Source organism: Microcebus murinus, chromosome 7, assembly GCF_040939455.1.
Source record: "Microcebus murinus isolate Inina chromosome 7, M.murinus_Inina_mat1.0, whole genome shotgun sequence".
In the NCBI taxonomy this organism is placed as follows: domain Eukaryota; kingdom Metazoa; phylum Chordata; class Mammalia; order Primates; family Cheirogaleidae; genus Microcebus; species Microcebus murinus.
Window position 1 is genome coordinate 30,070,142 of NC_134110.1, and position 13,599 is coordinate 30,083,740.

Genomic DNA, 13,599 nt, shown 5'->3' on the forward strand with positions numbered 1-13,599 from the left:
GCCACTATCCCCTCTGTGCAGATGAGAGGCAGAGGTAGAAGGGGCTGAGAAATTGCAGCCACGTCTTGGAGATGGTGGGTCTGAGAGCAGGGCTGGGAACCCAGGGGCGTGCGACTGCCTCTCTCCCTCCGTGCTGTGCCTGCTTTCCCTCCCTGAATTAACCGCAGGCTTTCTGGTGTGGCAACCCCTTCACCACAACTCCCACCCCAGACCTCCTGGGTGTTGTCTGGGGTTCCCCTGGGCAGCCACCCTGGGAGGCCATGCTTCTTCCTGCATCCCCAAGGAAGAAGGCACCAGGACACCTGCCATGCCTTTGGCCAGTGCTGGGCCCTAGGAAGAGCTAGCTCCAAAACCTACTCCTTCCTATCCTGCCTTTGCTGGAACAAAATCCAATCCTAAGCAGCTCTGTGCCCTTTACCTTTTGGTAGCAGTTCCATGGAATCAGAGAACTGCAGAGCCCTCCAGGGTTGTTTTGGTCAACCTTCCCCATCTGTAGGCAGTAGCCCCATCCACTGCTGGGGGTCTGCAGCCCCACTGGGACACTTCCAGGCACAGGGGCCCCCATGCATGGGTGGCCCTGTGGATTGTCAGAAGGTCCCTCATTCACTGGGACCCAGTCAGTTCTGAGAGCTGCTCTTGCTTGGGAGCCCAGAGCTTTGGGGACACCTTACACCTTCTGCTACTGGGTGATGCCTAAACCACAGCTTCTGGGGTGTTCAGTCCCTGCTCACAGTGGTGCTGAGGAGAGAGACCACTCCCTGCATTCATTCAGGGGGCACTTCCCAACATCTGAGCCACTGGTGTCCCCATAACTAGAGGATCTCCAAGGGCTCCCCAGGACTCTGGCCTAGTTCTTTCTGATCACGGCTGGCAGTGGTGTGGCTCTGGGAGGGAATGGCAGAGCTGTCGCCAGGGCCTGAGGCCCCTTGTGTTAGGGGCTTTCACAGCAGGTCCCCACCGTGGTCCCTAGGAAGGGCTAATGGCACTAAGTGGGCTAGTGGGACTAACTGCTGGGTGCTGGCTTTCCTGCAGGCACTTCATCATGTCATCACACTTAGTCTTGTGACAGCCCTACAAGAAATTATTCTCTCCATTTTCCCAGTTATGGAAACAAGCTCAACAGTATCAGATAAGGGCAGAGTGTGCCTTGGGCTGCTTTAACACTGCAGTGCCTGATGCACACTCTACACTACCTAGGGTCAACTCCTTTGCTCTGCACGACTCCACTCGCCAGCAGCACTACCGTTCACTCCCCTCCTCCCACACACTCACAGAGATGAAGGTTCTTCACTGCATAAACACTGCACTTGCAAACTCACTGTTATGCAAGAGATGAAGTTTCGTCAGAAGATAGATTCTTTCCAGCCATGGGGAAAATATGATAAGTATTTATTGATGCTCAAAACATAAAAGATGACCAAATTATACCTGGTCTCCCAGTTTCTAGACAAGGACCTGATGCCCAGGGAGACAGAGACTCAGTGAAGGTTGACGCTCCTTCCCCCCATGCTTGTCCAGAGCTTGTGATGGGATGGGGACAGTCACACCCTTATTCAGGGTGAGGGATCCATTAGAGCAGGGGTCCCCAACCTATGGTGAGTTGTACAATTATTTCATTACATATTACAATGTAATCATAATGGAAATAAAGTGCACAATAAATGGAATGCACTTGAATCACCCCAAACCATCCCCCCCCCTTGCTTCCTACTCTGTGGAACAATTGTCTTCCATGAAAATGGTCCCTGGTACCTAAAAGGTTAGGGACAACTGCATGGATAGAGCATCCAGCGTTGAGTGAGCACCTGCCGTGTCCCAGGCACTTTCTTACATATTTTCTCATTTATAACTCAAGGTGATCTTCTGAGATGACAGTGTTTATCAGCAGAGCCAGAATGCGTTGCTAATGGCAGACAGGGACACTGTGGGCTAGTGTTGCCTAATGTCCTGTGGGCAGATGAGACCTTACCTGAGAGAAGGCAGGTAGGGAAGGGTGGGAGCAGGGGTTTGAACCTGAATATCTCTCATTCCAGAACACTTACTCTTCCATTACCCTGTGCTATCTGTGTCCCAATTTTACAGAAGTGCAGAGGAAGCAAGCTCAGAGAGGTTAATGCTCATGCTCAGGGTCACACAGCTTCTGAGTAGGACTCCACCCCTGAGCCTCTGGCCCATGTGCTGGTGCCTTCCCCTCTGCAGTCTCTCCCAGGGTTCAAGGGCATGTCACCTATGAGAGTGAGACCTCACATTCAGTTTGTGCAGCAGGCCAGGCCCTGCTGGTCCTGAGGGTGGGCGGGCTAGGCCCTGTCCTTCAGAAACTCAGGCACAGGAAGCTGGTGGGCTCAGCCTGAGCCCAGTGGCAGCCCTTCTCAGCCGGCTCAGCCCACACACCTTGGTGGGCATGGGCTGCAGGAGCGCCGGTGTCTGCCCCCACAAACCCACCACCTCCAGAGAGGCAGAATGGTTCACGCCAGTGTGTGGAAACAGCACGCCTTGCAGGTGCCCTTTTTCCATCCACGCTGGAACTTCTGGATGCATATTTTCTATCTTCAGGACTAAACATCATTTGACATTATGTCATGAATTCCATTACATAGTCGGCATGTGAAGTGCTACTTAGAAATGGCAATAGCAACTCTTAGTCATTTTTGGAGAACTCAACAACCTCAGGCTGTTCAGTGCCTGAGTGGGGAAGGATCTGATACAAAAATCACCTAGAATTTCAACCCTAGCACAGTCTTGCTCTGCTCGGAACCCTCTGGATCACGGCAGGCCTGCTGCAGACTGGGGCAGAGAGCTTCCCTGTCACCCCAGCCAGTTCCTCTTAAATCCAGGCCCTGTTTATGTATTCTTTCCTGCCTGGAGTTGCACTGTGCACTTGCACTGTGTGTTTGTTTATATTTTAGTCTCCTCACTGGAGTTCCAGTTCTCCTAGTGCCATGATTTTTTTCTTCTCCCTGCTTCAGCCCCACAGCTCACAGTGATTAGCATATAGCAGGGTCTCAAAAATATATTTTGAATGCATACAGGACATCTCAGGACAATATTTAGTGGTAGAGGATATTGTGAGGATTATAATGAGAAAATAAAGAATATAAAAACTATTTTGTTGGCTGTTCACTCCATGTCAGATGCTATAAGAAGAGCTTTGTATCATATCATTTAAGTTTCACAGCAATGGGGTCTATGCTAAAAAAATCTCCTTTTTACAGATGAAGAAATTAGTGCTCAGAGATGTCAGGCAACCTGCCTAAGGTCACACAGCAAAAACATAGTGGCTAGGAACACAACCCAGGCCTGTCTAATCCTAATATTCAAACTCTCCATCAGTGCTAAACCTCTTCCCTCTCTGACATTTTTTTTTTTACCCAGGACATGGCAGAGAATCGGCTCTCAAAAATATGTATTGAATGAAAAAATGATCTCTTTGCACAGAATTTAGTGGTAGAAGAGACATTAATCATTATAATGCGAGTACTACATGTTCATTCCCTGTTTTGGGGAGCAGTGCCGTGTGATGTTGGAAACAGTGAAGGACTCTTCCTAAAGTCTCATGGCTTAGGTGCCACCAATACCAAGAGCTGTGTTAGCCCAGAGCTGCAGAAAGGAGTTTGACCTGGTGCCTGCCCCCGACTCACTTCCCTCTAACCTGCTGAGAGCTGTCCCCAGTCCTTAGGGACACAGTTTCAAGTCAGTGACGTATCACACTGTCATCCTCCAGAACACCAAGGCCCTGCAGCAGTCACACCCAGGACACCTCCTGTTTATATTACTCTTGACCAAGATCCAGAACTTTCTCAGCACACGTCTGAGAACTCATCGAACCCAGCGTCTCTGTTCTCTTGCCCCTCTGTCCTGGAGCTAAGTCGAACCTGTACATCCCATCACTCTGTTGCTTGTGTTTCCCCCTGAACATGTATCTGAAAAGCTCCCTCCACCCCCGGTACCTGGGGCAGGGTGGGCAGGCTGCCTTTGCAGGGAGTGGATGTACTTTTTCTCCATCTCTCAGGCTTTCTCTCCAGCAAACTCACCCCAGCTCTTCTCTTTGGACAGGTTTTGACCTGATGGATTTGTTCGGTGTGAAGGAAATCTTGGGGAAGAGAGAGAATGGAGTGCAGAGCTCCTATGTACGGATGGGATCCTTCCCCGTGGTGCAAAGGACTGAGTGAGTGGTCACTTCTCCTTCCAGACCTGCCCTGGTTGCCTTGGGAAAGGGCAGGGGAGGGGCCCGTCAGCCACAGTTGCACCCTTGGCACTAAGCCGGGCTTTAACATACTCAAGGCCTGGCAAGCTCACCCTAACATGCAGCAACTGTACCACTGACCTGGGAATTCAACCTGTTTTGTAGCCAATCTATTATCATTGACTCCATTGGTTCTCTGGTCCTTCTATACTCATCACTCCTTTCAGATTTGGCATTATTCATTAACTCATACCTGCATTTTTTCTGTTAATCCACTAAATAGCAAATCTTGATGGGTATCAGCACACAGCACCTACTTTGGCCCCGTCTTGCATTGCAGGGCTGGCGTAGCACCTCCAGAATTGCATAGCAGTTTTGGCGTTGACTGGATGCCTGGCTCAACACAAGTTATCGCAGGCCCTGGTGCCTCAATTTTCTCATGTTTTCAACCCAGAATGAATGTTCCTCTTGCAACATTGTTGAGAGGATGTGATGTAAAGATTTGTCCAGTGTCTGGCACTTACTGTGTCTCTAGTCAGGGGCTAAAGATGATAGCGAAATACATTATCCATGCTTTTCACCAGGGGTGCACAGATCTTTTGAAAACAAAAGTGACACTGCATCATGCCACTTCTCCCCGTCTTAAAACTCTTTGATTGCTTTCAAGTATTCTTAAACTAAAGGGCTAGAAGAGAAAGGACCCCATGTGACCTAGTGGCTCATCCCCAGGCCTCCCCATCTACCTCCTCTGTCTCTGTTTGGGGGACCTGCCAGGCACCCACCTCCCCCACAACAGTTTGTTTATCTTCTTCCCTCTACCTGGGACACCTGTTCTGCCCATCCTTCAAAGCATGCTCAGCTGTAATAGTATGCTCTCAAAGGTTCGTTTCCTCAACTGTCAGACCACACCAGGCCTTCCCCTCACCTACGCTCCTCACAACCTGTATTTCTGCACAAAACGTGGCAAAGTTGAAGCAGCCGAATCAATTGTGCAATTACTTTTCTCTCCCCTGCTCAGTGAGGAGCTCTGGAAAAAGCCGAGCCTTGGTTTTGCTGCAATCTCAGCACTGAACTAAGCCCCACTCAGAGAAGGGGATTATTAAATATTTGCTGAATAAATGAATCAATCAACTCATAATGAGGGGAAAACCTCTGTCAGATATTAGTCTGGCAAAGATGGGCTTTGAATGTTAGGTCTCAGAGCTTTGAATTTTGCATGTGTGCAATCCTTTTTTTTTTTTTTTTTTTCAATTCATTAACCAATCTCTGAGTGCCAGCCGTGCAGCAGGCATTGTGTCAGACTCTAACGTCATCTCATCCATGGTTCCCAGTGCCTAGGTTTGATGAGGTTTTACAGAAGAAACCAGACAAGTTGCTTTCTTTCTCTGAGTCTGGTTTCCATGGAATGGAGACAGTAGTTGCTGGCAGCCGACTCTCACAAGAGTCATGTCCCCCCGGACAGGGAGGGTTGCTGTCTCTACGAAGACATGCAGATGCTGCATGACGTTGTTATTAATCCCCTGGCTGTCTGGTCAGGTTTCACCTCCTTCAACAGAGAAGTCAGTGCCATGGCCATCACTTGGGGGCACACAAGGAGGAATGCAAGGAGTCTGGGCTGCATCTCCTACTCACTGCCTTTTACTCCCTTGGCCTAAAGTGCCCAATTCCAGATCCATACCACTTATAAGCAGAAAAAATCACATGCAACTCCACTTTAAAGAAAAATATACAAAAGAGAAAGAACAGAATGCAGGAAGGAAAGCAAAAGTGGCACAAATCCAGGGAAGGGTCTTACCATAGGACCCTCCCACCTGCTAATGGCGTGTCCTCCTGGTGAGACACATGGGTCCAATAGTGGAGTTGCTTTGGGCAATGCTGTGTGGACCACGGGACTGGACGCTGTTTCTGGGTTAGGGGCATGGGCTCACATCGTGCTCAGAGTTGCTCCGAGGAGGAGTTTCTATCTGGTTTCATGTTTGTTTTAATGACAAAACACCTGAGACAATTCAAACCAACAGAGCTCAGACATTTCAAGAAAGATTATCATCCTTTTATTTTAAGTGCTTTGAAATTTATATACACGCATGTACAATTTTAATTTGCAGGTTAATTTTTTTTATAATGAAAAAGAATATCACTTCCAATATTTACATTGTTTCTCACTTGTTTAACATTCAAAGAGCATTTTACATACTTTATCTCTCACTTCAATAAAATGAAGTGAAATATACTATTCTTCTCATTTATCTGGTGCAACATTTGAGACTCAACATGGTATAGTCACTTGTTCAACATCTCACAGTTCAGAGGAAGCAGAGGTTGGCCTCAAACTCAAGTCCTCTGACCTAAAGCCCTTTACCTTTTTCACTATAATCTCATAATCTGCTGCATTATTTGTGGAAAGGGTTGAATTGAGCCATTTTCTTTGTTTGAATATTCTTTGTTAATGACCTTTACCTTTCTGATGATAATATAATATATATTATAACATATATATTATGTGTATATATGTAAATGTGTAGGACACATATGCACATGTGTATACACATATATGTATAGATGGATAAATAGATATAAGAAAAACATCTTTAGGGGAACAAAAAGGTCATTAATAGAGAAAATATCTATCTTTTCTTAGGATACACACATACACACACATACATACAATGCATATTTGTATTTCCAAGGTATAAATAGAATTTGTTCAGAAAAAGAAAAAAACAGTAGCATTGTTGTTCTTATTAAGGAAATGAGGAGAGAAACAATGAAATGAAACATCAATCTGTGGCTAAAAGCCTGTGTCTGTAGACCTAGGTGTGAAGGTCCCATCTTCCTCCCACATGGTCCATGGCCAGGGTGTCCCTGAATCCCGAGGGAGGCCTGACTACTTTGAGGTATGAGCTCTGCTCCTGCTGCCTGGATGTGACCCTGGGTGAAATCCCAGCTCAGAGAATGACTTTAAACAACTGGGTCTTCATCTGCCAGCCTGGGTCTGTGAATTGAGAATCCGAGAAGACCAATCTTCGCCCACAGGTTCTTTAGCCAAGTGAAGTCCCTGAAGATCTGTGAGTCTGAGAACCAGGAACTCAGACGCCTCCCCACTTCCCTTCCTGGCTGTCTGGCCAGACAGATTCCACCTCCTCCGACAGAGAAGTCAATGCCATGAACATCCCCAGGCAGCCCCCCCCCCCCAGGGCGGGATGTGGCTCCACCATGGCCAGGCTCTGCAGAGTCAAGGTGCAGTCAGCTGAGGGTTAGGAGAAGACTTCCGAGGTCAGTCCCTAGGTCACCAGCCATAGCACATCGAGTTAACTCCTTATATCCCAGGAATCCTCAGCTATTGCACTTAGGATCTTCCTAAGTTCTTACAAGAAAGAAATGAGATAATATGTAAAAAGTTAGTGTCAAGCTGTATTAAGTCCTCAAAAAGTACTTATTTTTTGCAGCTTAGAATCTTATATCACATGAGATCCTATGTGTGAGTACTTTCCTGGATCTGAGACACACTATGGAAAAGCGAGATAAACTTCATTCTGATATGACATAAGTCTAGGATAGATCAGTGGTTCTCAATCAGGGAAGATTTTGCCTGCACCCTCAGGGCACATTTGGCAGTATCCAGAAGCATTTTTGTTGTTACAGCTGGGGGTGGGGGCTGGGGTGCTGCTAAGCATCTTATGGTGCACAGGGCAGCCCCTCCACATCCGTATTGTCTGGGAAGCTTCCTCCAGGAAAAGTAGCAGGCCCTGCACTAGCACCGGGGAAGGAAAGGTTTCTCCATGGAAACTGCATCTTGCCAGTTTTCAGAGTTCTTCATTCCTTTATGTTTATGCTGTGCCTGCCATGCTGCTGGCATCCTGGTGAGTGTTTGGGGACAGCATTTGTCAGAGTTTCCTCACTGGGGACTTCATGAGGATAATGTGGGGAGCACAGAGGGACAGAAGACAGGTGGCTGTGAGTGGAAATGGGGAGAGATGGGGAAATGAAAACATGATGGAGATAATTTTTCTAGCACTCTATTGGGGAAGGGACATAGAAAGGGAGAAGAAGAGAGATTGTGCAGATGCTGGCTGGAGATGTCCATTGGGGGGGGCTTGATTTTGACTGTGGGTGGGGGGGTCATGTGGTGACTGGAGAGAGGCAGGAGGGAGCGCAGGTGCCACTGTTCATGGTGCGGAGGAAGATGAGCAGCTGGCCTGAGAAGGCTCTGAGGGCAGGAATGGGATTTTAGTATCTGTGGGGGAATCCGTCCTGCACAGGAGGGAATTAGCAATTTCCATTACTGAATTTGAAGAGAAAGGGAAGTTCCAGGGCTGGCTGGGGTGATGCAGCAAGGGGATGAGGACTGCACAGGTGAGGGCCTGGATCCACAGGTGTGGTGGGAACCCAGGGCATGGTGGAGAGAAGAGGTGTCCTGTGTTTTAGTCCATTGCAGCTGCTATAATAAAGTCCCACAAACTGGGTGGCTTATAAACAACAGAAATTTCTTACAGTTATGGAGGCTGGAAGTCTAAGATCAAGATTCTCATAGATGCCATCTTTTCACTATCACCTTATATGGTGGAAAGGGCAAACAAGCTCTCTGGGATATCTTTTATAAGGACACTAATCCCATTCATTAGTGCTCTGCCATCATGATATCATCACCTCCCAAAGGCTCCACCTCCTAATACTGTCACCTTGGGGGTTAGGATTTCAACATACAGATTCTGGGGGACACAGGCATTCACACCATAGTATCTTGGTGCATGGGGCAGGGTTCCAAGGGAGATGAAGGCATAGCAGTTTGGCCTTGATGAGAAGAAATTGGGCAGGGGGAGGTGAGGCCGGGGAGGCCCTCCTGCATTTTTCCATGGAGTGGGCCTGTGGCATTTCTTGTTGAGTTTTTTGGTCTCAGTGGTGGTGGAGAGATAGAAGCTGACGCACAACTGGAGGGAGGGACGGTTTGGAGGTGCTGAGGGTGGCTGCAAGAAGATAATGAAGGGACCATGTACGATGGTCTACAGAGGGTCACTTTGAAGCCCTGCTCTCAGGAGAAGGCAAGAAAGGAGGGCCTAGAAGGTGGGTTGTAGACATGTGCAGGAGGTCACACTGGTGACTTAGGATGTGTGGCCTTCCTTTGCCGGATCCCTGCTCTTGGCACTAAGCCTGGTGTGTCTGTCTCCATTTTTCTCCAGGGACGTATTCCCCCAAGGTTTGCCTGATGAGTACGCCTTTGTCACAACCTTCCGGTTCAGGAAAGCATCTCGGAAGGAGGACTGGTATATCTGGCAGGTCATCGACCAGTACGGCATCCCACAGGTACGGGTGGCTCTGCCTTTTCTCAGTGGCCCCAAGCATTATTTCCCTCTCGCAGGGGGTGACACCATCCCCTCCCCATGTCTTCTCCAGGGCTCTTGGTCCTGAGCCTGGAGAGATGGAGAGTCTTGGGGGGGGGGGTGGCCAGAGACCCTGCAGTTTTCTTATGAATGAAGCTCTGGGTCCTGCCTTCTCCCACCTCTGCTGTGTTTCACCTTTCGGATCCCAAGAAGATAGAACAATCCTCCAACAGCACATAGTCCAGTGAGGAAAGACAAATCTTCAAATGAAAGCTATCGCTACAGTCTGTCCCTTTGAGATGAAAGCAACACTACTTGTTTTTCTTTGCCAGATCCAAATGCCCTTGTTCTCAGAGTTCATGGGCCAACCATATGGTTGTTATCTCCTAGAAAAAGAACATTGCTCACCTTCCACATAAACACACTGTCTAGATTTTCACTTGGGCTTTAAATAAAATAAAAACATGCTTAAACAGCTGAACTCCAGCAACTATATTCATGGGCTACCCTCTCAGAGAGAAGCTCCTTCAAAACAATGAGCTCACTCTCCCGGGTACAAGCCAGACCCTAGTGTGGCATGCACTTGCTTGTCAACATACATGCTCATAGGATGAACTAAGGATTGTCCTGAGTGCTTCACACATTTTAACTCCTTTAGTCTTCATAAAAACCCTATGAGCAGGTTCTACTGTTAGCATCTCCTAAAGGCGGAAACAGCCACAGAGAGGCTAAGAAATTTGCTCATTTTCACAGGTAATAAGAGCAGGAGTTGAGATTTGAACCCAGCCAGTCAGGCTTCCACATCTGTGCTTTTAACCACAGCTTCAACTGGCCCCTGTTCTAAGGCTGTGGGGTCAGTCATCCTGTTGGAATAATTTTCTGTAGCATGCCTGGTCATATGGATGCAAAGACCTTTTCATGCCTGACTGCTGAGAGGCCTGATTTCCTAAGTGTGGGAGGCTGAACGGAGGAGGAGGGGTTCTTCTCCAGAGACTGCTTTTCTGGAGGGTGAGCAGCTCCTTGTATTACAGTCCAACTCCCTCTCCATTTGCACAGGGCTTCCTTCTCCAGTTTCTTGGGGTCTGGTGCAGCAGGGCTGGGCACCTGCCACAACATTCCTGTGGGGTGAGCCTGCACCACCCCCTCAGTCTGGGTTCTCTTCCTTCATGGCATTTGCAGGGTTGTGTGTGCTCACTGCTGCCGTGTCCGCATCCTCCCTATTTCTGGCAGAAGCTGTGGGTTGAAATAACACGGAGCCGGGCAGAGACTGAGTCTGCCCTGAAAGATGAGGCACATGTCTGAAAAGGCCCCCAACCATTCGCTCTCGTCAAACCAGGCATGGTTGATTGCCCTTCACTGGAAGTGCCCATGATGGTCGCCTCCACACTGCGGGAAAATGCTAGTATTTCTATGCAGAAAGAAATGGATAATAGTCCTGCAAGAAGCTGATCTGTGCTCAGAGTAGTGGTGGTGGCATGCTCACGCACTGTGCCAGTCATCATGGCTCTGCAGATAGAGATGTTAATATACAGGTAGTGGTGGTCCTGGTTTCATTTACTACGGGCCACCACCCATTTGTCATCTGGGGAAACTGAGAGGCCATTCACTAATTCCAGATGTGCCAAAGGGACAGGAAGGAGGCTGGTGTGGCTGAAGCAGAGGGTAGTGTGTGTGTGTGTGTGTGTGTGTGTGTGTGGAGGGGTAGTTAGTAATGAGGTTCCAGAAGTGGAAGAAGGCCTGATCTCATAAAGCCTCTTCAGGCCAGTGTAGGGACTTTTTGTTTAAAAACAGCCTATGGGGGTACACACACACCTGGAAACAGGGGAGCTAATTAGGAGAATATGGTAGTAACCCAGGCAAGAGATGATGTTCTCTCAGACCAGGTAGGAATAGTGACATTGGGAAAAACGATCAGATTCTGTAAGTATTTTGAAAGCAGAATCAACAGGACTTGCTGATGGATCTGAGATATGAAGTGCCTTCCCTGAGGCCACCCAGCTAGTATTGGCGGACACAAACTTCACAACGGTGCCACCCCTTGCTCTATATCATGCCAGAGATAGAAACATTGAAAGGAAAGCCATGTCCCTAGGAAGCTCCAAAGATGGTTCAGGGACATATGGCTTAAACAGAGGAAACTATTTTCAAGAAATAGAAGTCCACATCTTTGCAATTATGCTACAATAAACATTCAAGTGCAGGTGTCTTTTTGATGAAAAGTCTTCTTTTCCTTTGGCTAAATACCCGGTAGTGGGATGGCTGGTTCAAATGGTAGGTCTACTTTTAGCTCTCTGGAAAGTCTCTGCACTGTTTTCCATAGAGGTTGTACTAATTTGTAGTGCCCCCAAAAGTATATAAGCATTTCTTTCTCTCTGCATCCATACCAGCACCTATTGTTTTTGGACTTTTTAATAAAAGCCAACCCAAGTGCCCATCAATACATGAGTAGATTAATAATATGTGGTATATGTATACCATGGAGTTCTACTCAGCCACAAAAAACAATGGTGTTCTTCTAGCGCCTGTTGTATTATCCTTGATAGAGCTTAAGCTCATTCAACTAAGTGAAGCATCCCAAGAATTGAAAAACAAGCACCACATGTACTAACCATCAAATTGGTTTTAACTGGCCAACACTTAAGTGCACATACAGTAATAACATTCATTGGGTGTCGGGCAGATGGGAGGGGGCAGGAGGGGATGAGTATATATACACCTAATGGGTGCAGTGTGCACTGTCGGAGGCATGGACTCACTTGAAGCTCTGACTCAGGTGGGGTAAGGGCAATATATGTAACCTAAACATTTGTACCCCCATAATATGCTAAAATTAAAAAAATGAAAAATAAAAAGATAATGGAACTAGTTAGGCTTTCTGGTTGGCCTCACGACTAAAGCCCTTCTTTGCCTGCTGCCTTCCAGTCTCACCAAAGCTCTCTTACCTGCATAGCCCTCCAGGCAGTTGAGTTTTGACTCCTGGGTTACTGTATAAATTCAATTATTCCATTTAATGCAGAGTTTAGAACAGCCTGCAAGGTAGACATTATTGACACCCTTGCGACTCAGAGATGTGAAGTGATTGGCCCAAGGTCAGACAGCAGGTGACTGACTGGTAAGAGTCACAGCCAGGATCCGACTCAGGTTTTCCAGGTCTGACTTCAGATTCCTCCCCATCCCCATCCTCCTCTCCCTCCCTGGTCCTGTGCAGCTCAAGAGTCTCTGGTCCTCTCCTCCCCAGGTCTCCATCCGGCTGGACGGTGAGAACAAGGCAGTCGAGTACAACTCTGTGGGCGCCATGAAGGATGCCGTTAGGGTGGTCTTCCGAGGTCCCCGGGTCGATGACCTCTTTGACCGGGACTGGCACAAGATCGCCCTGAGCATCCAGGCCCAGAACGTGTCCCTGTACATTGACTGTGCACTGGTGCAGACGCTGCCCATCGAGGAGCGGGAGAACATCGACATCCAGGGCAAGACTGTGATTGGCAAGCGCCTCTACGACAGCGTGCCCATTGACGTGAGTACCTGTGGGCCTTCTGCAGCCAAGGTCTGGGGCCGCTAGGTAGAGCCTTGGGAACTAGGTGTCCCACTGTCCCCCACACCTGCATGCACCATATATCAGGCATAACTACAGACTGTCATAGAAGAGAAACCCTGACTCAGAAAACTGCCATGCTGGAACCCAAATTCACCATTACCATTTCTTTTACTCATTGGATCATCCAACCATTCCATCAGTCACTCATCACGTACTATGGAGCACCTACCATGTGCCAGGCTCTGTGTCAGACACCAGTACCCATAGAGGAGAGCAAAAGTACTGGTGACATGGCTCTGGCTTCATAGATAATTCTCGACACAGATAGCTCCCAGGTCTGCAAAGGTCACACACATAAACATAAGTATTTATGTATATATGCATATGAGTGTATATATATATGTGTGTGCGTGTGTGTGTGTGTGTGTGTGTGTGTGTAGGTAGGTGGATAAAGTTTCCTGTAAATTAATTAACAACTTTTTTATTTTTCTGATTATAGAGAATTTGAAAAATATAGGAAAGCATATGGAAAATAAATGGAAGTCATCCTCATCGCACCAACC

At 47.8% G+C, this 13,599-nt stretch overlaps 1 protein-coding gene across 1 annotated transcript in view; it reads left to right on the forward strand.

The window, feature by feature from the left end:
• The window catches only part of COL22A1 (collagen type XXII alpha 1 chain), a 274,147-nt gene that overhangs the window by 56,650 nt on the left and 203,898 nt on the right, over positions 1–13,599 (forward strand). The window contains exons 5-7 of the mRNA XM_012735953.2: positions 4,054–4,165; positions 9,361–9,484; positions 12,740–13,015. Of these exons, the coding sequence (XP_012591407.2) occupies positions 4,054–4,165; positions 9,361–9,484; positions 12,740–13,015 (512 nt within the window). The remainder of the gene's footprint in view (positions 1–4,053; positions 4,166–9,360; positions 9,485–12,739; positions 13,016–13,599) is intronic.